This window comes from Xyrauchen texanus, chromosome 25 (assembly GCF_025860055.1).
Source record: "Xyrauchen texanus isolate HMW12.3.18 chromosome 25, RBS_HiC_50CHRs, whole genome shotgun sequence".
Lineage (NCBI taxonomy): Eukaryota > Metazoa > Chordata > Actinopteri > Cypriniformes > Catostomidae > Xyrauchen > Xyrauchen texanus.
In genome coordinates this window covers 23,433,974-23,459,623 of record NC_068300.1, presented here as the reverse complement: position 1 = coordinate 23,459,623, position 25,650 = coordinate 23,433,974, and the positions used below count along the sequence as shown (strand labels likewise).

The 25,650-nt window shown below is 36.9% G+C and overlaps 1 protein-coding gene across 1 annotated transcript in view; it reads right to left on the bottom strand.

Moving 5' to 3' along the window:
- Positions 1-610: 610 nt before the first annotated feature.
- The window catches only part of LOC127618668 (ephrin type-B receptor 2-like), a 118,211-nt gene continuing 93,171 nt past the window's right edge, over positions 611-25,650 (bottom strand). The window contains exons 5-16 of the mRNA XM_052091255.1: positions 24,625-24,960; positions 14,729-14,853; positions 14,430-14,592; positions 12,589-12,697; positions 12,386-12,450; positions 9,896-10,018; positions 9,285-9,532; positions 5,112-5,327; positions 4,502-4,651; positions 3,552-3,745; positions 2,349-2,504; positions 611-719 (exon numbers count right to left, since the gene is read on the bottom strand). Of these exons, the coding sequence (XP_051947215.1) occupies positions 611-719; positions 2,349-2,504; positions 3,552-3,745; positions 4,502-4,651; positions 5,112-5,327; positions 9,285-9,532; positions 9,896-10,018; positions 12,386-12,450; positions 12,589-12,697; positions 14,430-14,592; positions 14,729-14,853; positions 24,625-24,960 (1,994 nt within the window). The remainder of the gene's footprint in view (positions 720-2,348; positions 2,505-3,551; positions 3,746-4,501; positions 4,652-5,111; positions 5,328-9,284; positions 9,533-9,895; positions 10,019-12,385; positions 12,451-12,588; positions 12,698-14,429; positions 14,593-14,728; positions 14,854-24,624; positions 24,961-25,650) is intronic.

Sequence of the window (25,650 nt, the reverse complement as noted above, 5' to 3'; positions counted from 1 at the left end):
GTGATGAAAGAAATAAGCTGAAATAAATAATTCTCTCTGACATTTCACATTCTTAAAATAAAGTAGTGATTATAACTGACCTAATACAGGGAATGTTTTCTATGATTAAATGTCAGAAAATTTTTGAAAAACTGAGTTTAAATATATTTGGCTAACGTGTAGGTAAACATCTGACTTCAAATGTGTATATATATATATATTTCTTTTTTTCTCTTTCTTAATTTGCTAGTAATACATGCTTTATTTGAAATACTGCAAAGTCACAGATAATACTGGATAATACCGTAAACTTGCATGTAAATGCAGCCTGAATTACATTTATGTATAACTGTTGATTGCAAAGAAATCATATGCCATTGGAAAGGCTTCAGCTTGCCTACAGTGTGCTGGTGGTTTATGGAGTGTAGATAGTGTACAAGAAGGCCCTGTAGGGATGTTCCTTTCTGGGTACATCATTCCCTTTTGGAAAACTGTTCACGACCATCCCCTGAGAAAGTGACTACTGCTGAGCTCTGGACACAGGGCTTGCTGAGGGGGGTGTCTTTCTAAAAGGAGGACCAGTTTAAGGGTCCAGCGTGCACAGGCTGGTCCCATCCTCTACTCCTAAGAGTCAAACCTCCACGGACTGGATCTGGTTCATCTGGGCTCGCATCATCTGCACACTGTTAAGAATCTTCTTCTGGTGACCGGCTAGACTGACTCCCACCCTCAGGATATCACTATAAGAAAAGAAAGAGTGAATATTATTATGCAGTGAATAATTGGCTGCCAAGTGCATGAAACCAAAAATATCAAAAGAGATATTTAAAAACCAAACACTTATTTTGCATAGTGTTAAACCTATACAGGCTGTGGTAATATTAATACATTTCATGTTTTGTTTTTTAAGGAGCTATATATATGTTTTTTTTTTTTACTTTTGTACAATAAAAAACAACTTTGGTACATTGTAGCCACTTTATGTCCAACTTAACCTCCTAAGACCAGACTGCTGTGTGCATTTACCATTTCCTTTTTTGATTTGTAACTAGTAGCACCAAATAAAAATGCAAGCAAACAAACAAAAAAGTTTGTGGACAGATGGACTAAATTGTGAAATTTTATATAATATCAAGCTAAAGATTTTTTTTTTTATGAAAATGTTTATTGTTTCCAGGAGTGTTAGTTATTAATGTTGTGATGTTACAGACATTACATCTGAAATTAGCATAATAAATTTGGATTCAAAATAGTAGCCAGCATCATTCAATCACAGCCAACCATAAAATTATACATACAAAATTCTGCATTTATGTTCTGATTACCATGTCTGCCTAATATGTTGAGTGGTCCACTTAGCTGCATAGAGAGTTATAGGATGCTCCCATGCTCCCTATTTAGTGAATGACATAACCTCCAGTGTGCTGTCTGTCAGCACTGGTTTTAGAACGGTTTGAAATGGATTTATTTTCATCCTAACCAGGGTTGCCAGACTGGGTGGTTTCCCGCCCAATTGGGCAGTTTTGCAATCTTTTTCGCAGGCAAAAATGGGTTTGGGCGGGTGGATAAAAATTTACTATCATGTGTTTGAACGAGAAACCATAGCGAGAAACAAGCCAAAACAAATTTGGGCGTTTTTTTTGTGCATTCTCGCGTTTTTTTACGAGGTTTTGGGCTGGAAAACCTTGTTGGCATCTGGCAACCCTGATCCTAACTCCATATAAAGCCTCTGAAAGAAACATTTTTCAGCTTTTGGATGAATCCATTTATTCTAAATGTGATAATGCACAGTGAATTTAGGATTTCTAAGGAGAAAATCTGCTAAAGCACACAAGTGTACATTGTGTATAGCAGAATGTTGTTTCGCAAAAAAATCACTCAAATTTAAAAAATGGCATAATGGATGGAACTCTAATCTTTTGACTAAAATAGGTTTTGATATAAAAACTTAATTAGGTTTCTTTCCAGATGTAGTTTTGTTGGTGCTTCTCCCAAAGACAAACTCCACTGTGATCGATGCCATGTTGTTTTGTCACATGACGTTGAATATTTATCCCTTTACTGACAGCCCAGAGTCTTCTGAACTGACATCAGTCGATTTAAGTGAATACAAATTATGTGTTGCAAATAGCGAAGCCAAAATACAACGTTCACGCATGTGTACGTGGGGTCGCACGTGGTTAAAGAAGCCACTGAATTAAAGGATCAACTGCATAATGTCAAACCCAAACAATGTGATGTAAGCAGACAAGCAGATCTCATTTACAGTAATATTTTCCGGTGCCTACAGCATCTGGTGCTGTAACATAATAATAAAAATGAGCAATATGAATATGGTGAGAGAGTGCAGTAAGACAGTGAAATCATACTCCATAGTCATTTGAGACACGGCTTCAAAGGTGGTGAGGTCTTCATTGGCAAAGTTCTCCTTGTACTGTCCCATTTTGATGGCATCTAGCCACTCATCCACTGTGCCGAAGCTGGAGAAGTCTGGTGTGCTGCGGTCCAGCAGAGGTAGATGTACGCTATATAGCACCAACAGAAACAGCATCACTTAAGATCTGACTAATATCATATTATATCAATAAGTGTATTCTGGAGATATGAAAGCTTGTTATAGACCTATCATGAAACCTTTGAACTTTTTCCTCTATTAAAATATAGTATAACGTTCTTTACTAATAGACTATATGCCACACTGAACACTTATTAAAGGGTTAGTTCACCCTAAAATGAAAATGTTCTCATCATTTATTACCATCCCAGATATGTATGATTTTCTTTCTTCTGCTGAACACAACAAAGATTTTTAGAAGAATATCTCAGCTCTGTAGGCCCATACCATGAAAGTGAATGGTGGCCAGGCCATTGAAGCTCCAAAAAAGCTAAAAAAAAAATAATAATTCAGCATAAAAGTAATCATCAGACTTCAGTGACTTTAGTCAATGTCGTCTGAAGCGATCAGGTTGGTTTTGGGTGACCAAAATGTAAATCCTTTTTCACTTATCATCTTGACAGCATCTCCTTGGTGATCATGATTTCAAGCTCGATTACAATTCATATAGCACCATCTAGTGCTCTGTGCATGTGTCAAACACTAGGAAGTGTAATTGAGCTTGAAATCATGACCGTGCCTTGAGACTGAAAAAGGAGTTACATTTTGGTCTGTAGTCATCCAAAACCAACTGGATCACTTCAGAAGAATTTATACCACTAGGGTCTTATGGATTACTTTTTATGCTGACTTTATCTCCTTTTTGGAGCTTCAAAGTTTTGTTCACCATTCACTTGCATTGTATGGCCCTCAGAGCTGGGATATTCTTCTAAAATCTTTGTTTGTGTTCAGCAGAAGAAAGTCATACACATCTGGGATGACATGAGGGTGAGTTAATGATGAGAGAAGTTTCATTTTTGTGTGAATTATCCCTAAAATAAGACTGTTCTGAATTCTGACCATATTGATTATTATTTCTTAGATTACAAGATTCAGATTAATGACACTGCTCACAATTCTTTTTGTCCCTGGTCTGTGCTGAATATTCTTGATTTCACCCCAGAATAAAATGTCTTACCCAGAAGAGAGTGGGGTAGTGGCCTTCAGGGTACTTGGATTACGGATCATTTTATCCAGAGTATTTACAATCTGACCAAATTTTGGGCGGTTGTTTCGGTCCTTCTGCCAGCAGTCCAACATTAGTTGGTGCAGTGCACTTGGGCAGTCCATAGGAGGAGGTAACCTATAATCCTGCTCTATGGCATTTATGACCTTGAGTGGTGAAAACAGAAGTGGAGTGAAATTCCTAATTAAACATGTTATGCCTAGCATTACCAAGTGACAACTAAACATAACACTAAACTATAAGTTTGATGAATGCATTGTGGTCCAACATTTCTGAGACCACTAGTGAAAAATACTATTTAGCATTTTTCTAATTCAAAAGATTTTTTATTACATATTATATTATCAGTGCAAAAATGTACATGAAAAATGTATATGAATTTGATAATTTCTTAGTATTTGATATTCCCTACTTGAGCTTTAATGACAGCATATACATGGAAAGGCATGGTCTCCATAAGAGCAAAACCTGATAATCCATGTTATAACAGAATTGGGAAGTAAGGAAATCTGACCTTTTGTACATAGAACAAAAGTTAGCAAGTTAAATGTCACTTAACTGATTAGTCCAAAAACAGAGCAGAATCTTAAATATTTCTTATTTCAAATTAATTAATAACTTTCCTCTGTTTAAAATGTTTCAAAATTCTAAAAATTTGGTTTTTCCATTTTAAATTAGATTTTGAATTTCAGATTTAAATGTGCTCTCAGACTTTACAATCCTGCTTCATATTCTTGTATGAACCTGCAGCTAGCTTTTGTTGATATCATTTGTCCACTAGGGGTCATCCTTATCCAGAAGTTGGTACACATCTCTTACAATGAGCTTTATCAAGACTATGATTTTACAATATTTTTACAACTCAGTATGAACAAGTAATCATATAAGTAAAACATCCATACATCTTGATTACTCATGTCCCAGTAAGGTCTCTCTCCATAGGACACGACCTCCCACATTACGATCCCATAGCTCCATACATCACTGGAGGAGGTAAACTTCCTGTACTGGATGGCCTCAGGAGCAGTCCATCGTATTGGAATTTTCCCTCCCTGTGTGGATAAAGAATACAGTTTGAATGGACATGAATTGAAAACACAAAGCATTTATAGGGGTATTAAGCAAGACTATTTCCCTGGCCAAATGGCATACACTAGGTCAAATCATGTATAGATTTGTTCAGATTATAGTCATAAAATCAGGCATAGAATTAGCATTTTCATGTCATGGGTTCCCTCTGGAACTTACAAACAGGTTTTTAGAATAGCGGTTTTAAATTTATAGAGTAAAATAGGGTCTGTGGTTAACATTATTTTAAGAGAAGTTTTGTCCATAAATTACACGCTCATAACTCAAACTGAATGTCTCTTCAAGTAATGTCAATAACAGACTTGATTTTGTTAACAAATCTAAAACTTCTATTCAAAAAAGTATTGGAAATTCCTAAGGGAACCTGGCAAATTGTCATCATGGCTAAACAACTCAATTGAAAATGCTGAGGCACAGACTCACCAGGGCACTTGTGTATGTAGGATCTGATGTGTCATCTTCCAAAAATCGGGAAAGCCCGAAGTCAGATACTTTACAGACTAGATTGCTATTGACCAGAATGTTGCGGGCAGCCAGATCACGATGTACGTAGTTCATGTCACAGAGGTACTTCACGCCCGCTGCAATGCCACGCAGCATGCCCACCAACTGAATCACTGTGAACTGGCCATCATTTTGCTAACAGGGCAAAAAAAGAATAGATATATACAAACTAGTTATATAAAATTCTATGTATATGAGAGGTGCACATACAGTGGCCTTTAAAAGTATTTGAACACTTAAGCTACACTTCAAAATGCTACAGCCTCTGTCAGAACTTTGTTTAATATTTTTAGTGGATGTATTTAGTCAGTTCCCCTCAAGTTCACACAAGTGTCTTAACAGAGTAACCACATGTGTACTAGTTCATCACAATAACTATGAACATGCTACACTAATATATGACAGCCAGAAATTGGCACAATACTTTGTCTTAATTTTGAACAATATCTATATTATTTTATAGTTTTAACCCTAACAAACTTCTATTGGTGAAATGCTTACATTTAAAAGTGTGCTTGTGCTATTTTTAAAATAAATGCCTATCAAGTGCAATAGCATTTATACGTTTTTATTTGTAGCTTAAGCGTCCAAATACTAAGCTTTCTAGCAGTAAAACAACATCATTGTTCTATGAGCTCATGTTGCAGTCTTGTGGCATAGCATCTGGTCTTTCAGACTCTTCTGTCCAGCTGTGCCTCCAGTCAGACACATATGGGCCAAGCCTAATGGGATCCCGGGTTAACTAACAGCAGCCCAAGAACAAGTGCCTTCATACATTGTGAGACATCAGCTGAAATTAAGTGGATTTTGAGAAATTGTCGGCTATAGGTAAAATCTACATTATGGTTAAATATTTATGTGAGTAATAATTGATGACGGACTGTTGAATTATGTAAGTAATAACTGATGACAGACTAGACAGTTGAATTATTGAAAAATAATGCAAACCCGAGGTAGTAATGCGGCCACGACGCGCGAGAGGAGTTACACCTCAGGTGCATTTGTTTTCAATAATTCAAAAGGCCAGAGTCAATTATTCTGCTTATACCATGGTTACCACAACACATCGTTCAGGGTTTTATCTCAAGACATTTTATGGTTTTCATCCGTAAACGCTCTTGTGAGTGGAACAATTTTCTTCTGCTACAGATTCAGCATCTTGATTCTAGTTTGAAAATGTCACTTTTGAACTAGTAACGGAGGATTACGATGCTTTCACTGCTTTACAGCAGCACTTACTGAAGTAACAAGGTAGAACATTTGTGTGTACACATGAGCGAAAGCAAGAGAAAGAAAGATGCATTTGTGTTGAATTACCCGTGCTTGCAGCACTCGTCATCAAATATTGCTTCAAATCGCAAAGATGTGCAGTAAGTCTTCGTATATTTCTCAGTGTCGCCATTTTTGATTATAGCTTTCCTGTTGCTACACAACGTGTGTGTGTGAGCGTGTATTTATCACTTTGTGGGGACCAAATGTCCCCATAAGGATAGTAAAACCCGAAATTTTTGACCTTGTGGGGACATTTTGTCGGTCCCCATGAGGAAAACAGCTTATAAATCATACTAAATTATGTTTTTTGAAAATGTAAAAATGCAGAATGTTTTCTGTGAGGGTTAGGTTTAGGGGTAGGGTTAGGGGATAGAATATAAAGTTTGTACAGTATAAAAACCATTATGTCTATGGAAAGTCCCCATAACATGGAAATACAACATGTGTGTGTGTGTGTGTGTGTGTGTGTGTGTGTGTGTGTGTGTGTGTGTGTGTGTGTGTGTGTGTGTGTGTGTGTGTGTGTGGATGAGACAAGAGCGGAGTGAGAGAGAGCAAGGGCACGTTTCAACTGAAATTGAAATAAAATGAAGATATTATAGGCATTGTCGTTCTTATCCGATTATCTTAGCCAAAGTTTTATAGTTATTTTTGCTGTGGTAGCCTGTACTGCTCTTTGAAGTAACTGTAATAATAAAGTGATATTGAACCGTTATGTGGTCAAGACCTGAAACTTCATCAAAGCAGGGCATTTACAGGAAAATAATTGCACACCTTAGAATGTCTGTCAACCAGTCAAAATCAAGCCTTCAACAGAACCGTATAAATATATTATAATTAATAATTTATACCATATGTTATTTTTAATTTGGATGTCATATCTAAATGTACAGAATAGAAAAAAGTAAGTTAGCATTTAAATAATAATAATAATAAAATTACATTAAAATCATTAAAAAAGGGGGCCTGTGTAGCTCAGCGAGTATTGACGCTGACTACCACCCCTGGAGTCGTGAGTTCAAATCCAGGGTGTGCTGAGTGACTCCAGCCAGGTCTCCTTAGCAACCAAATTGTCCCAGTTGCTAGGTAGGGTAGAGTCACATGGGGTAACCTCCTCGGGGTCACGCTTAGTGGTTCTCGCTCTCAATGGGGCACGTGCTAAGTTGTGCGTGGAACGCGGAGAGTAGCATGAGCCTCAACATGCTGGGAGTCTCCGTGGTGTCGTGTACAACGAGCCATGTGATAAGATGCGCAAATTGACTGTCTCAGACTGTCTGTGAGTTTGGGGCAGGACTATCTATTTTTCTGCCCAAAGCCAGATGGGGGTAGCTTTTGGGAAATCTGTGTAAAAACAGTCATTATTATGAAGTTTCCTTTGGTGATGCTATCAGCACATAAATTGCAAAGGGTTGGGCTGAATACTAAATAATCTCTTAAATGTATTTAGCAATGTATTTCTATACATCACATAAAAAAGTTACGTATTCAGAGTCCAAGAAAATTTTCTGAATACAAATAATTATATGTGATATGTCCTTATCTTATCTGAAAGTGACTCTAAACACTGAGCTATTTGAACTTAGCACTACCTTGATTTCTTTATATTAGACATGGGAGTTGGACACTTATGTTTTTCTTTATGGAAGGCAAAGGCAAACAGAAGCCAGTTTGCAGTGAACTATAATATCTCGTCCACTTTCCAACAAGAAAAATGCTGCCTGTGTCTCCAAGAAACAAAAACCCCTAGCTATGACATTGTGGCTACCAACAGGGTTGTTTGTTAATGTTCAGAATGACATTTTTCAAGTTTATAACAATTTTTCTTCTTAACCCATTATTTGTTTGGACTGAAAAAGATTAATACATTTTGACAGTAAATTGTATACGAAATTCAAATTAACCATTTTTCTGATATGATATGTGGATGCCACTTGCAGAAATTAAATATGCAACATAGTGAGGTCCTGTGACAACAGTGTAGTGCAGTATATACATTATTTTAACTAGGCTTGCTTCCATATTTAGGCCTTTTTATTATTTCTACTTCTTGTATTACTGACACTTTTTTGTATGCTTTAATACTTTTACTCCTTTGATATTGTCAATTTTAGATTTTTTGTGAATCACTTCATATGATATGTTAAATAAATATATTTACACAGCAATTACTATCGCAGGAAACAATGTATCATGAACTCTAATGTAATATTTGTATCTAAATTTGGCTGTATTGATTCTGGTGCACATCTGACAGCACGCTGATTAATACAACAACATTCCGGTGCAGTTGCCAGATATTCAATCAAGGAATCATTATACATGACTAATATGTTGTATTTTCATTATCTAGTGTATACTATCAAAGCATTTGGGGACCGTATTCCATTTTTAATGTATACCAAAAAATACAACCCGCAATTGTGTTTTCAAAGTAGCCCAATTTGCATTAAAAACCTGGCAACACTGCAGCTTCTCAGAAGAAGAGACAGCGAGAGGACAAGTGCACAGTGCGCATCCGGATTATTCAGGAAAAAAAGTTTCTCACTTGATTGACAAGTATTTCTTATTTTTGGTCATTGTGAGAGAAGTATTCTAAAAGTATTCTAATCCAATTTTTAATGAAGTAACTGTATTCTGAATACAGGTGCTTGAAAACATAACGGGGGCTGAATACTGATAATTCATTTTTGTATTCTGAACACATAATGCCTTTACATGTGTTCTGTTACAGCCCAACCCTGATTACACACTTTAGCTTCAACTGGCACATGCAGCCAATAAATGTTGTTGTCTTTATTTCCTTGCTCAGACAATGAAACGCACCCGAAGGAAGGAGTCCAGTGATCCATTCTCCATGAATTCAGTGATGATCATAACTGGGGTGTTCTTGGTCACCACTCCTTCGAGGTGAATGATATTAGGATGGTCAAACTGACCCATGATGCTGGCTTCACTCAGGAAATCTCGCCGCTGTTTCTCAGTGTAGCCTGATTTTAGAGTCTTAATGGCCACCAGAATCTCCCGTTTCCCAGGAAGCCTGAGGTTACCACTACATACCTCTCCAAACTCACCTAAAAGAAGAATACAAAGTTATCCCATATTACAGACCAGTTGATGTGGAAATTGAGCATAATGAAATTATGTAATGTAATTCATTTAGCTGAAAATAATGAAATTGACAGCCTGGTTTACTAAAGGTTTGTTGCTCTTTTAAAATAATTAAAGGTGTGAACACAAAAAGCTGCAGGCTTGGTTTGCTAAATGCATAAGTTTGATTATTAACAGTTGATTTGCTTAAATGCAGTTGAGTAGCCAGTTGAGAAGCAAAAGTGGTTGGTTGAACTGCAATTCAGCACTTTAGTAATCGGATATATTATACTGCAGTGTTATAGTTGTATTAAATCTACAATTGCGATGTGAACAGTGATTTTCACCTGCACCAATAACTTGCTCAATCTTCACACAGGACACATCTAATTCTTTGGCAAACTCCCGCACTGCCTCATTGGGGTCCTCGTACGTGAAAGGATCAATGTAGATCTTCGCTCCTGGAGACACTTGGAAGGAGAAACAGGAGCTGCAGTTTATGTAACAAAAATACAGTAGGTGCACTATATTGTAATCAGTGGTGTCTCTGCATGGCGCTGTTGGGTAAAATGCCATGTTGGGTAAACTATGTCCATTAAACAAGACAACAGTAGATATTATTTGAGAAATTCCATAATTATATAAGTCTGTTGCGTGAAAGCTATTTAATCTAACTAATTTGCCATGTGTTGGGCTAGCCCGCCATCTTCAGTGTTAATCAACGGAGATCTGGAGAACGTACTGTAAGCTTTTCCTTTTTTAACTTTTTTTTTTTTACAAATGAGTTCTAGGGTGAAAGTTATACCTGTCAATTAAACGCTGTGCTAAAACAAGTTTTTTAAACTTCACGCATAAATACAAGCACACGTTCACTAAACTGATACAGATGATAAGCACACAAATCTCTGAAGCTTATTTAATACATTTACTTCACAAAAATAATTGAGTATTCAGCTCTAATGTTTGCCCTTATATTAAATGCAAGTATAATGGGCAGAAACAATGCACCACTTTTCACAATTTCTTTTTTATTATTATGCTTTTTTGCATTTTATTATTATGCATTAACACACCGACGTAATGGTTGATGTATACAGTCATGATATCAGAGAACCTCTCCCTGAAAATACAACTGGTCAAAAGTAGGTTTGGGAATCTTGAAGATTGGGATTCAAATTCCTCTTAAAGGGAAAGAGATAGATACCCATATACCATCCCGTATATGTATGACTTTCTTTCTTCAGTAGAACACAAATTACGATTTTTAGAAGTTCTCAGCTCTTTTGGTCCATACAATGCAAGTGAATAGGTGCCACAATTTTGAAGCTCCAAATATCACATATGTCAGCATTAAAGTAATCCATATGTTTATGGATTCCATATGACTCCAGTGTTTAAATCAATGTCTTCAGAAGTGATATGACAGGTTTGGTTGAGAAACAGATAAATATTTTAGTACATTGTGACAGTTGCATTTGTCGGATAGTTTACCAGACGCAACACATTGCAGACAATTAATGCAGTCAGTAACTGCACTGCTTGATTAAAGTATCACAGCTTTAAAGTAACATGAGTCATGATATAGCAGTAACAGTTCCAGAGACAGTTTAGACCATGTACTTTTGTCTAATGTTGTACTTCAAGCTTAGAGTTTAATTTAGAGTTGGACATTCATAACTTACACATCAGTATAAGATTAATACTCTACTGGACAATACCAGAAGTGCTGTATTTTTTTCACTGGAACTGGCTCATATGAGTAATTCTTTTGGGAATTGGACAATACCAGAACCATTTAAATTGTAGACCCAGTAGAGGGCAGCACTGCTGCTGAAATGTGCTGCAGGAAACACTGTTAATAGTATTTTAGTACAGTGTTCCAACCGCATTGGCAGAAAATTCATGCAGGAGAACTGTTACAGAACTGCTAATCATGCAGATCATATGATTCCGGTATTTTATATCAGGCTTTTATGAAGCAGGATAAAATAATAAAGCAAACTTTAAAAAAGAAAAATACTGTCTGCCTTGATTTAAGTTCCAAATGCAGTTTATAGCTATAAGTTGGGGGGGTTGCTTTCTGTTACATGCAGATTAATTACCATTTGGATATAAATGTGACCCCACTTGTAAATGAGTTTTTATGATGATCAAGGTTGTAATGATTCCCATTTGCCCACTTCCAAAAACCATTTTATAATTTATGGTCATTATAAGACAAAATAATCAATGTGGTATACCAGAAATCATTTTGGTTACTCAACAGAAACACTGTCTGTCTCAAAGTATAATGCGAGCTGTTTCAGTTCCAGTGCGGTTTAGGTATGTACTGCTTTGGATTTCGGTATGAAACAGGCCTTTTATCGATTTAACATACATGGCACTGACTCCTATGGCACATAATGCATGATACTGTATGTGCAAATGTACATAGCAAACAACTAAATAATACACTGGGAGTATTCAGATCATGTACAAGGCAAGTGATGTTCCTTCAGTGAGAGGACATATAACAGAAATTAATTATGCTTTCTATCTCTTTGTAGATGCTGGGTAAACAAGCTTTTGTGCATATTTTACCAATGCCAGATAGACCCGTTCCATTACAATGCAGTTCAAAGCACAATACCTTATGATAAATATCTTCAAATTGTTACTGGTGCAATCAGGTGTCATGTTATGGTTTAAAATGTATGTTTATACGTGTTGTGCAGCAGCCTGCTAGTCTCGTTTCATGACTTGAGTGTCTTGTTAGGAAATATTAGTCAGTTCGATCTATTGTGCTGACATGTTTACTGTCTGTGGGTGGATAAATCAGTCAGTAAATGGTTACTCACTGTGACCACTGGTGTAATGTTGGAGCTTGTCAGTGAATTCAGATTCTGTCCTATCACTGCCTCTACTGATGAGTCACAGACAAAAAAAAATAAAAATATTTAAAAGGTCAGTAGTGCAAAAACTCAAAACTTTTTGAAGATATGTCTTTTCTAAACAAACATTTGTTCTGTTTATTCCAGATCATGATTACTAACAGACTCACCGATTACAGACGATAATGAGCACAACCACAGCGATGAGAAAAACAACGCCGGCAGCAGCCGAGCCGATAATGAGGGGCAGTTTCTCCTTCAGGCTAGAGTTATACTCGTCTTCAAAGACATGGTAAAAACAAAAATAAGATCAATTCAGGAGATTTTTATTCACATGTAAAAAAATGATGCTAAAATGTTTTTTCTTAAATTCTTTTGAAAAAAGAAAAGAAAAAAAAAAAACGTTTTAAACTGTCTGAAACGAGATGTTTAAAACACAGAAATAAATTCTACGAATTGACTGTTCTACACAAATTCCTATCGGTTCTTCTGCTTTAACCAACAACATACTTTTTGTGTTGCTTTCTAATGGAACTTCTCATGATAAAGTGTATCATTTCTTCGCTACTATCGTCACACTCTCCCATCTGCAATTGGTTGAAAAAACAACAGACAGTCCGGCCCCTAACTCACACCATTGGCTGAGCCAATGTTGCAGTATTGGGCTGGTCGGGAAGCTCAAACGAACAGAGCAATGTCTTGATAGTGCCACAGAGCCACATTGTTTACATTTTTGAAGGAAGTCGTCCTACGAATGGCTTCCTTATAGTTGTCTATATATTAAACTGGAATAGGAGAAAGTATTTTAAAATTGGAAAAAATATAACTCCATAACTTCTGAACTAGTAACTGCCTTGGGCAGCTTCTAAGCTAGATTAATCGGTGGTGTAAGGAAGGGCTGCACTAAGTTTTCAATAATTAAATGTTCCGCCGTCAATTATTCCCTACATATTTCACATGCGTGACATTGTCATAATACATTTTCAACAGTCAATTTATGGGTGCTGTCGGGCACTCCACAGAATTAATTTCTGCTAAACACAAATCTACATGTCTCCAAGTAGACATGGCACATTTTTCATTTCCATTTGGTCACAGATGAGAAGTCAATGTGAACATGGCTTCATGTTTCAGACTTGTATTGGAAATAAGCAGTGTGCTGGTTTGGCCACTGGCACATGTTTCTGGCTTTGCCCTTGGCACAGGGATCTATAGTTGTGCTCCAACTGACTGAGGTTAATGCCATTCCAGAGACAGGAAAGCAGTATTTGCCAGACTGTGGCAAGTGATCAAACCAACTGTTGACGATTTTGTTGAACTGTGCAGAAACAATGTTCCCTCTAATTGATGTTCTTGCTGAGCAAGACTGATTTCGCAGTTTTTAAATAAATCATTTTTTATTTATATAAAAAAATGAAATATATATGGTTAAAATGTAATTATATGTTCCAATGTTAATATGTTCCTGTAGCTCAACTGGTAGAGCATGGTGCTAGCAATGGCAAGATCATGGGTTTGATTTTCAGGGAACACACAAACTGATTAAATATATACGCTGAATGCACTGTAAGTTGCTTTGGATGAAAGCGTCTGCATAAATGAAATGATTAATATAATACAATTAATAATACATTATCCATTTAGAGGCCATACTGAATTTAATGTTGTTCTTTTTTTTTTAAGTTATCTTATTCAAGATAACGTCAAATCTCTGTACTGTTTGCAAATGTATAAGTGCTGCAAATTTCCTTTGTCTTAGTTCCAAACTGATAAAAAGCAATGGACATTAGGATGGACTACAGATAAATCAAGAAATCTCTTTTTCTCATACATTTTTGAGTCTGCCTTTAAATTATCTTTCCATCAGTGCTGAAGCAGATGTGCCCCGCTTAGAGGGAACATTGTACTGAACTGTACAGAATAGAACATGCATCAGATAAGATAAAGCCTTAGGAAGGCAGAATAGCCAAATTGATGTGTCTGGTGTTGAAAGACTCTTAAAGTCCTATACCTTCAGTCATCGTTTGGAAGTACATCTTCCCACTGAAACGTCCAAATCCCGCCACTGTGCGGGCTCGCACTTGAAACACGTAGATGTTTCCTGGCTTCAGGCCCCGGATAACTGCTGTATTAGTCAGACTCCGCAGTTCAGAATAGTTCAGCTCAGCCATATTCTGAGATCATAATGAAATTGATGTTTAGAATAATAAAAATGGACCACATATTAGAAGAAAAGTCAAAGATTAGGTTCCATTTCTCCAGGTAAAGGTTGAATCATTTTCAGCAAGTTAGTGTGTGATGCGTTATAACCTTCTCATAATATTGCAGTTCGTAGTCTAAAATGACTCCATTGGGCTGGGCTGGCTGGGACCAGGACAATGTGATACTATCCACAGTCCGACTGACCTGATGCATGATGGACACAGCAGATGGAGCTGCAGAGAGAATGATAAAAAGGGAAAAAGCAGAAATAAATAAAGCTGAATAGACAGACTTGATGAATCAACATTTGATGAATTACTGCTGCCATGCTCAATAGAAAATGTACACATACTGTAAATCTCTTCTAAACAGAATTCCATCTACTGCCTGCTTTCCATGGGTGGTAATAGTGCAATATAGATAAATAAAGATCTGGTTTGTGTTTGTAAGACCATAGGTACTGCCATCTCAATTTGTTTTTAATTGTGTCTTGATTTAAATAATGAATGCAGAAAGTGCACTGATTTTGCGCTGACATCTGAAAAGCACTGCAGCGTCATACAAATTTGCCCCATTCACATCAGCATTTCCAACAAAGCACATAAGATACCCATTAACACCTTAAAATGACATCCATCTCTATGATATCCATGTCTATGGTTTTCCAGCTTGGACTCACATACTAGTTGGCCACTGCACAGCACTCACATTTCCCTCGCAACAGTGCAATTTTGGGTATAGAGGAGATACAGCTTCAGGTCGACTACTGACTGGAAAAAAGACTCTGGAAACCCATGTAACACTTAATTATTATTTACTAGCTCAGAGAAGCAAAAGACAAGCGTGAAAGTTGGCAAAAGCCTGTGGCTGGTGGTAAAACTACACACACAGTTTAAAGATCAAATAAATCACAGTGCCTTAAAGCCAATCGATGCCTTTAACTGGGTTCAGCAGCAGCAGCAGCAGTGGGCAGCAGATTACATGAGGTTTTGCTCCTGGCATGCTTGCTTTGTTGTGTAGGGAGGAAAGTTTATTGGCCAAATACTGACTCCTAACATGAATATAATATAATAAGTAACACATTATTTCAGTGTTTTAAGAGCACTTTAGTCATTCTGAAAATAAATTAATCCACATGAAGTCAAAAAATGTCACTGATACTCTCACATATGTCATCGCTGTGTAATTAAAGGCATAGTTCACTAAGCAATACAGATTTGGAACAAATTGAGGACGAGTAAATGATGACAGAATTTTAATTTTTGGGGTTAACTACTGTATCACTTTAAAGGGATAGTTCCCCCCAAATTGAAAATGATCTTGTCATTTACTCAACCTCATGCCCTCCCAGTTGTGTATGACTTTCTTTCTTCTGCTGAACACAAATGAAGATGTTTAGAGGAACATCTCAGCTCTGTTGGTCCATACAATGCTAGTGAATTGTGATCAGATCTTTTGAAGCTTCAAAAAACACATAAAGGCAGCATAAAAGTAATCCATAAGACTGCAGTGGTCCATTGAATCCATATCTTCAGAAGCAATATTATAGGTGTGGGTGAGAAAGACATATTCAAGTTATATATACAGTGTATATTAAGATACATATCAATATTTAAGTCCTTTTTTTTACAATAGATTCTCCTTTCTGCCCAGTAGGTGGCAATATGCACAAAGAATGCAAACTACCAAAAACAATAGAATGTGAAAGTGGAGATAAATAGTAAAAAATGACTTAAATAAATATTTATCTGTTTCTCACCCACACCTATCATACAGCTTCTGAAGATATTGATTTAACTACTGGAATCTGATGGGTTACATTTAGGCTGCCTTTATGTGCTTTTGGAGCTTCAAAGTTTGGTTCCCATTTACTTGCATTGTATGGACCAACAGAGCTGAAATATTCTTTTATAAATCTTCATTTGTGATCAGCAGAATAAAGAAAATCATACACATCTGGGAGGGCACGAGGGTGAGTAAATGATGAGAGAATTTTCATTTTTGGGTGAACTATTCCTTCAAGCCATATAAAATACGTTTTTATTTCTACGTATGGTTGGCATACAGTTGATGGGTGATAGCTTTTAGAGTTCAAGACCTCAGATTGTTATACATTCTCTCATTATCTTACATAGCTGTTGCTGACCAGAGCTTAGAAATATTATACAGTCAATGGGGTGTAAAATATATGTCTTTTGCTATTTAGTTTCACTGTAAACATAAATCTTGGGCTTTGCTTAAGTGTTTTTCCATATGTTCGTTTTAATGAACAGAGCAGGCTCTGTGTTTTGACTCACTGAATTAAATTCAGGGATGGTATGTTAAGAGGATGGAACTGTTGAAAGTAGAATGTGCCATTGTGTATGTTTGAGAGATTCAACCAAACCAGACTAGGAATGAGAGATGTGATTAGACTAGCACATCAAGTACAAAGACAAACCATTTCAAACAATTACAAAATTCAATTAATCAGACACATGTAACATGTTAACCCCCATTCATTGCAAATCTGTTAGGTTACACTGACAGTGCTGCACTCTTGGTCATTATCAGGCCCACATAAATGCAGAACTCTGCAGAAAGCTTAACGTTTTTTCACAGAATTGAAAAACTCATCATTCGCACAGTTCTACACATCCCTTGTGTGTTTGTTCATAAATACTTTGGCTAATGTGATAGCTCTGTTTAACAAATTTTTCCATATTTTCTTAGAATCCTTTCGACAGAATTCCACCAAAAGTTTCCCTCAGAATCAGTGCAGAAAAGCAAAATAAGTATGTTTTTTTTATTGGCTTAAATGTTAAAATATTTGCTTGGATGAAGTCAGAGATAAAACATTATTAAATAATTGATGGGTTAAAATTAACTTGCAAGATCCTGAAAATCCATATAAAATAAGCTTATATAAACAAAATTAACTTGGCAAAACACACATGGCTATAACAATTTTAATGCTATTAACCTTTGAATCTTATTTATTCTAAGTATGCTTGATTGCTTTGAAAAAATATAACATTGTTTTAGATGGAACACAGTGCCCTAAAGTTTAAATAAAGAAACCCCAGAACTTCTGTAAAGAATCCACCACAGGTATGCGGCTATAAAATGGATGGAGCCATTATATGAAAATCAAGTTCTCTTGATTTGATGAGCCGATTGGTTTTCCAAAGACTATGCAGTAATAGGTACTTCATCATTTGGCTGCTCTCTTTGACTGCAATTTATGAGAAACACAAGTGGTACTCTTAAAAACACAAATTCATATGTCCTTGTGGTATTCTGGAGAAGAATATGTGAAACTGACTGTGAGGGTTTCCATATGAGTGTCTCAGAACCATTTTATTCTCCAGAAAAAAATTCCACTGTTGCAAATGACAAAATTATTTCCTAGATTATCAAAATAATACATAAAAAATGTATTAAAGACTTAAGAAAATAAATGTGCATACTTACAAACACTACAGGCCTAGTATTTCTATAATGGGTATTTATGAGTTTGTGAGGACAGAGGGGAACTCACTAAGACTTAATTGTGTCCACTGACAATGTTGTTTATTTTCATCCACTGCCTGTGTTGTTTAAGCAACTTGTTTACTAAAAGAATTATGCAAATCTTGTAACCCACCCAAAAAATTTGTTCTGAATGGAATTTGCATCTGGCAATTCCCCTTGCAGGCTGTTCGGTATGCCTTCATGTGAGAACTTGCATTGTTTTTAGTGCTAAATAAAGCAAATGTGCTTGACTAAATCATGCATGTCAAGATTTATTGTATGCCTTCAAAAGACTTTAGTGCTGCATCCCAATTCGCCTACTTATACTATGCCCTTAAAGTGTGTTCTCTTTGTGTGATATACTGTGTTTCCTTTTTTGTGCAGCAAAAATGTGTGCAACACGATGAACTGATGATGTGCCATCGGTCCCACAGCTATGTTTGTAGTTTTCACATTTGACAAATTTAGTTTTGAAGCAAATGGTCAAACTCCACTTCCATCGAACTAACACTGTGGGCAATATTAGCCCAAAAAAGTGTTCACGGATCCACAATTAAAAAATCTACCGGAAATAGTAGACCATTCGTGCAACTTTGGGACACTCATTTCAACAAATGACTTAGGACACCCTAATTATAATCTCGGATACTATTTAGGGAGGATAGGGTGTGGATTGGGATGCATGGTTGGAATATGATGCAGGAGTTGCATAGACTAGTTTTATGATACTTCTGCCCTTTTTCTGGTCATTTTTCAAGCTTTAAGTCACTAACAACAATCATTGTATAGAAAAGATGGCCCATGACATTCATTAAAATATAAGTAAGTAAAACGATATGAGGTTGAGTAAATGATGAAATAATTTTTAGAATTGGGTGAACTATTCCTTTAAACTGGATTGTGGGTGGTTATAGTACAAAAACATAAAGTACAAAAGTGGTGCAACTTGTGGAGCGGAGGGGGCGGGGCCGGGACGGAATATCGCACGCCCGGTCCCCAATCGGCCTGATGAGGCGTGCGAGGGATAAAGGCGGCCGGTGACGATGGTTCGAGAGAGAGAGAATTACGGGCATGTCCGTCATGTGTGTTTATGTTTATGTTTGTGCTTTTGGTTTAAGTTTTCATTAAATTATGATTTATGTTGACAAGCCGGTTCTCGCCTCCTCCTTGCCCATCCTTTAACAGTGTTACACAACTATATTGTGAATTCACCCCATACTTCCTAAATTCCTTCCCTGAGGCCAAATTTTCAAACAAAAAGATACAAAAATAAACACTGTACCAATTTTCTTATACAACTTTCACTTTTTGAATTTACTTTTATGACCATTCCTAGCTTGATGTGTACTTGAGTATTGTCAATGAGTATAATCGACCTTGTAAGTTTCTCGAAGCAACATTATTAATACATTCCTGAGTGCCATGTAAAATCACTGGCTGCAATACTATTTAGGGTGGATAGGGTGTGGACTGGGATGCAGTGTTAGAATATGATGCAAGAGTTGCATAGATTCACACTCAGGCTCTGGCTCAAAGGTTCTGGCATTGTCCCTCTCTCTGTGTTTGGTAGGACACGGGCGGTGTGAGGTGGAGTTTTGTATTTTAACGCAGCAGTGAGGCGGTAATGTGGACTGACAGGCACACCAGTGGAGACCCAGCCTCCAGTGATAGGGCCAGCGAGTTCACTGCAGCACAGCCAGGGGCACGGCTCTCATTAAAATGCTCTATTAAACACTATTGTGTTCCTTTTGAGCCGGCTCTTTTTTACTGACATTTAAAATCCCTGTACAGAACAATATGATGAGTGCTGTGGACTAGCTTTCAGTTCTCAGACAAAAATGAGGGAACATGGGAAACTCGATCAGGAGAAGAGATGCCAACACATCAGTTTCCTGATGGGGTCCTATAAAACTGAAGACACTCATGTAGCAGCACAAAAGTTGCTGGGTAACCACTGAAGCTAGCAAGACTCTGAGAGATGCTACAGTATATAATACATACACTGGTGTCCAAACGTTTGGATTTATGTACAGATTTGGCTGTTTTGGAAGGAAATTGGTACTTTAAAATCACCAAAGTGGCATTTTACTGATCACAAAGTATAGTCAGGACATTACTGATGTAAAAAACAGCACCATCACTATTTATAGATGCAAATTCTGTCAGCCAATTACTCATTGGCCTTTTCTCAAGTTCAGAGGTAACCGAGGCCTTCAAAGAAGTCCCCTAGTGTCGCTTCACTTGACACAACGTCAAAGTGAGCGACAGATGGGGAACTCAGTATAGACTATTATTTCTTTAGATAGGGAACATTTTTAAATAAAACTAAATGAAATTGAACTGACAAATTGAAAATGAAGTATAAATAAAAACTAAATTAAAATTCGAAACATAATAATCTTGGTTGTAATGACTAATGCAGCTTTCACTTTCTTTTGTCTATGTTTGAGTGGAGGAGAATTGGGAGCCATAAACAATTTAAATGTCAATTTAAAAAACAATTTAAAAGCCATAAACAATTTAAATGTCAACAGAATGCAATAAGAATTATGTTAAAAGGACAGTTTTGTCTTCATACACCTAAATCACATGCTTTCATTCTGAAATCACTTTGAAGTCTGTTCAGCAGGATACTAATCATAAAATGTATATATGAAATGCAACTGAGGTGTTTTTGTTAGTTGGCTGTTTTTCTTAGTTGTGAATTTTAAAATAAGCTTTAAATATTGATGTTGATGTTGAGTTTACAGTTACAATTTGAATTCAGATTCATTCTCATTCATCGGACTCTACTTGTACTCGGCCTGTTATGGACTCGGACTTGACTCAGACTCGACTAAGGTGGACTCAAACCCAACACTAGTGTAGTCTTGAAAAATGTGTAGAACATTCTCTGTGTACTTGTCGATGACAGGTGCATGATACATATGAGATATTTGTGTTGGCACTCCTGGTATTGTCATGACGTAGATGTGTTTGCAGCATCGGATCTGTGCAGGTATGCCATTAAGACCAATCCATAACAGTGTGATTAATTCTTCATGTACAATAAATTGCCTTTCAAGGATGTATACCTTGTCGTCTTGATTAACACAGGCTAACAATTGGGGTCAATTCTGACATGTGACACTATATTTCAGCGTTAATGCCTATTTTCTCGACAAAAAGTGTTTCCAAACCAGGTTTTTGTGACATTTGAAGTATCCTATGTCGATACTTCAAATGTTATGAAAAACTGGTATAGTGTTTCATAACATTGAAACACTATACAGTGTCACATGTCAGAATTTATGCACTAGAATTAAATGGAAACATATTAAGTCGACGTTTGTAAAATTTTTGCATCTGCTATATTGGTAAACTTTTTGATGTGCTACACTTTGTCGCAAAAAACCTTGGCTGGAAACATATTTAATGAAGAGTTTGCCAACATTGAATGTCTCCTAATTGCTTTTAATTAAATATTACCTTATCGTTTACGGATATCAGAAACCCAGAAATGTAAATTAATCAAGAAGATGCTTAGACCTAATCATAAACAAGTCCTTTTATTACTTTCTGCTATCAAAGCCATTCTCTCTTCCAAATACATGTTTACTTTGTTTATTGTGCACACCTCCCGCTTATTTACATGGCAAACTCGTAAATTCGCCCCTCTGTGATGCTTTCTGCAACTCTTGTCATATGGAGGGCAATGCGGAGCTTGAAGCTGGGTTCAGCCTCCAGAACCAAATTAAAACTGCCATGAGAAGTCGTCTGTCCGAGGCAAAGATGCAAAATCTAATGACAATTTTCTCAGCATCAGTCTCCCTTGATGCGTTAGATTACGCACAGGCGAGCACTCCATTTAAGTCTATGCGGACCAGGAGGAAGATTTGAGTTGTCGACTGAGTTCTGTTCAGTTCATTTTTTACACATTTTTGTTCATATTTTAATCGTATTTGTTTTTTGCAATATTGCGTTGTTCATATGTCATGTTTTAGTGGCCTCCGCTGTCACTGCGGGGAAAAAAACATCAATCTGCTTCGTGTGATGTCTCTGTTGTTTATCCGTTCTTTTCATAAATAAATAAATGCATAATCTGCTATATGTTCGTCCTGTAATTTCATGATTAAAAATGAAAATGTGAATGAAAATAAAAGCTATTAAATGTCTTTGTATCATTAAAATATGAAAATTAAAATGACGGGTAATAATAGATTATGACGGAATTTTCACGACGATGAGAAAGTCTAAACGCACTGTATGTGACTTGTTTTTTTTGCATAGCCGAATTTCAAACAATACGAGTAAACATGCTACTAAAGGCGGGTGCACACTGCAAGATTTATAATAGTTTTTTACGATTGTTGCTTGACAGACTGTACGATCTGAACGCATTGATATTGCCATGGCGCACTGTGCGACATTATGTCAGACTGCGCGATGTACATCGTAGCCTACTGTGGTCCCAATCGTCCCGATCAGTGAACGTGACACACGTTACGGCAGTGTTGTGGAATAGAAGCGAAACGGTGAAATTTGCACACCACGGAGGAGCATATTTTTCTCTCTCTGAAAGTCAGGACATAAGCAATTCCATTGCTTCAATACCACTCCATCATGAGCATAGGCTAACATTTACAAGAAAGATGGATTTTGTCAAATAGTCCATAAAAAGACAGCTTGATCACAAATACAGAATATTACAGATGTTGAGAATGAATATGAGTGCGGGAGGTAGCCTAATAATGAGCATCCACAAGCAAATTTTAGACTTGTGGCACAAACTCAACTTCTCCGTTCACATTCTAGAATACAAAAAAGGTGGGTTATAGTACGTCTTTCTCCTCTTTTAGATAAGTAACCATAAAGAAAATTCATAAAGGCTGATAATACATCAAAATCAAATTCATTGCAAATTCCTTATTGATGATGCACAAAAATGACGTAGATTTCTATAATTGTATCCAACTGTATTTGCTGATTTGGATTAAAACGTCCCATACATACTTACCATTATAAATTGTTCAATCTTAACTAAAGACATTTACAGATGTTTAAAGTAAATGTATTAAAAGTAAAATAGTAATTATAATAACGTTGTAAAGAAAATGCATGATAAATGTAATGAGAAAATGCAATCATTTATTTATTTTCGTTTTGTAAACTATTTATTTAATTCAGCGAATAATGCTTTCATATTGCTATGTTACACTTTTCTCCAAGTATTTTCTGCTTATTTATTTATTAAAACATTTGATATAAAAAAGTGCTTGAGTAGAATGATAACTGGGCATACATTTTGCTACGGTGGGGCAAACACGGAGTAGGTTTCTTTCCAAGATGTGTGCGAGAGAGGAGCGGAATATTTAATCCTGTCATAATAGTATTCACACTATACGGCTACGATTTCAGACACTACCAGTACTTCGTCAGAGGCTGAAGATCATCTCAAAGGCTATTAATCGGCCATCTGTGAACATGTCACACTGAACGCTGTAAGATTGCCGATTTTGCCATGCGACGAGAGAAATACTTTAGGATTCCCAAAATTGGTCTCAAACGACAGAATCGTGGCAAAAATTGTACAGTGTGCACCCACCTTAAGACGGACAGAAAACATGGACAAGTTCTTGAAAAGGAAAAATATTGACGATGGTTAGCCTATGTGGGATAGTGGTGTGTCGTAGAATTTTGTAGTCGTTAGAAGTGTGCCGTGGCAGTACATTTTTTGGGAAACACTGCTTAATGCGATGAGTTAGTGGAGCATGGAACAGTGGTTGCTCTTACATTGTAATTAACTAATATCAGACAAGTCACCCAACAAAGAGGTCTAGTCTATGACTGCGGCATAGGTCTGGGCTCTGTAGCAGCTTCAATTGTCCAAGAACCACCTGTTTAGAGTTGGTTTTGTCAATACGGGGTGTTAAGTGGCGGAGATGTCAGAGATGTATCATACCATAATAAAAGACAGAGACAGGGGAAAATGTATGTATATAATGGAGCATGAGTCTCCGTGAGCGATTGCACAGAAAGCACATGGCAGAATAGCAGAAAATGTGTAGAGAATCTACAGTAAGTGCACCACAGAAAACCTTATTACAGAGAATTTCACAGACATAACTAAAAATAACAAAGCATAAAATGCAGCTCTACCCATGAATATCCACGTTACTATCTGCTACATGCCTCAAATGAAACTGAATATCTTTAAAAGGTTTGATTTTATTAACCTTGCAAACTTGGGCAAATTCAGTGATTATTTAGTCCTCAAAATGATCATTGTTTCAACACGGAAACTTGTGAACACAACTCGGCTTCCAGGTGGACTGATAAAACCTGTGTACGTCTATTCACAGAAGTTCCATCAAACCAGCCAATCAGATTTGTGCTGAGTTAATCGATTTTGTGTGCTATAAGCATCAGACGGTTAGAGAACAGACTAGTTCAAGTCCAACCCCCACCTACTACAATTGAAAATAGAGACATTTAATGTGTCTTCAACTAGAAACTTTTTACTGTTTTCTTACCAGCCTGGTTTGTGGTGATGTTGACAGAGGTGAACAGGGGCGAGTAAAGACTCTGGTCAGAAACTCCATTTACAGCCTGGATCTCGAAAGTGTACTGCGTGTGGGCCAGCAGGTCGCTGATATGGACCCGAGACTCGGTCAGGCCCAGCTGCCGGGGCACGAACTGTACGTTGTCACCGCAGCGAGTGCAGGCCCCTCGACCTGAGCCACAGCTCTTGCAGATGATGTTGTAGACCACGTCCTCCCGGCCTCCGGTCTCCTTCGGTGTATCCCACTCCAGCCACAGGGATGTTTCATTCACGCTTGAGATCACTCTCTGAGGCGCAGAAGGCACCGCTGTGGGAAGTGAAACCACAATGCCTCATCAGCAAGTCTAGCCAGCACTTATCAGGACATAAAGTTAATTAAAGTCAAGACTAGGAGATGTTGCCTCGGTTATGGTGTGATAACCGGTGCCTTTCATGAGTAGGGAAACTCATTATCCCTGAGTAGGGAAACTCAAAATAATTAGAATTATTTTCAATTAATGGTCAGTACAAGGAGGTGCTTAACCTTTAGGAAAGTTTGATTGACAAACGCAGGTGGTCAAACTCAACAATTTTAACTCAAATTAATATGAAATTCGGTTTTAGAGGAATTTTTACAACCCTTTTACCTAAAATAAAGTACATATTTAATTTCCCTCCTCTAATATACAGTATGATATACAGGGAATGATACAGGCATTTGACGTGTTTAAAACCGCTATTTTACATGCTGTGTTAATTGTTCATTAGCCTCCTGAGACCAGTGTGTGGCTGCTGTGTGCATTTTCCTTTCCCCTTTTTGATTTGTAACTAGTAGCACCAAGAAAACATGCTAAATAAATAGAGCAAATAGTTTTCCTAGAAATTGATGTCCATGTGGACAGCAGGACAAAGATGTAAAATGTTAAATAATACCAAGCTATACAAAGTCAGACTTATTTTTATCAAATTGTTTATTATGTTTCCAGGAGTATTGTTATTCATGTTTTTGAGACTTAAC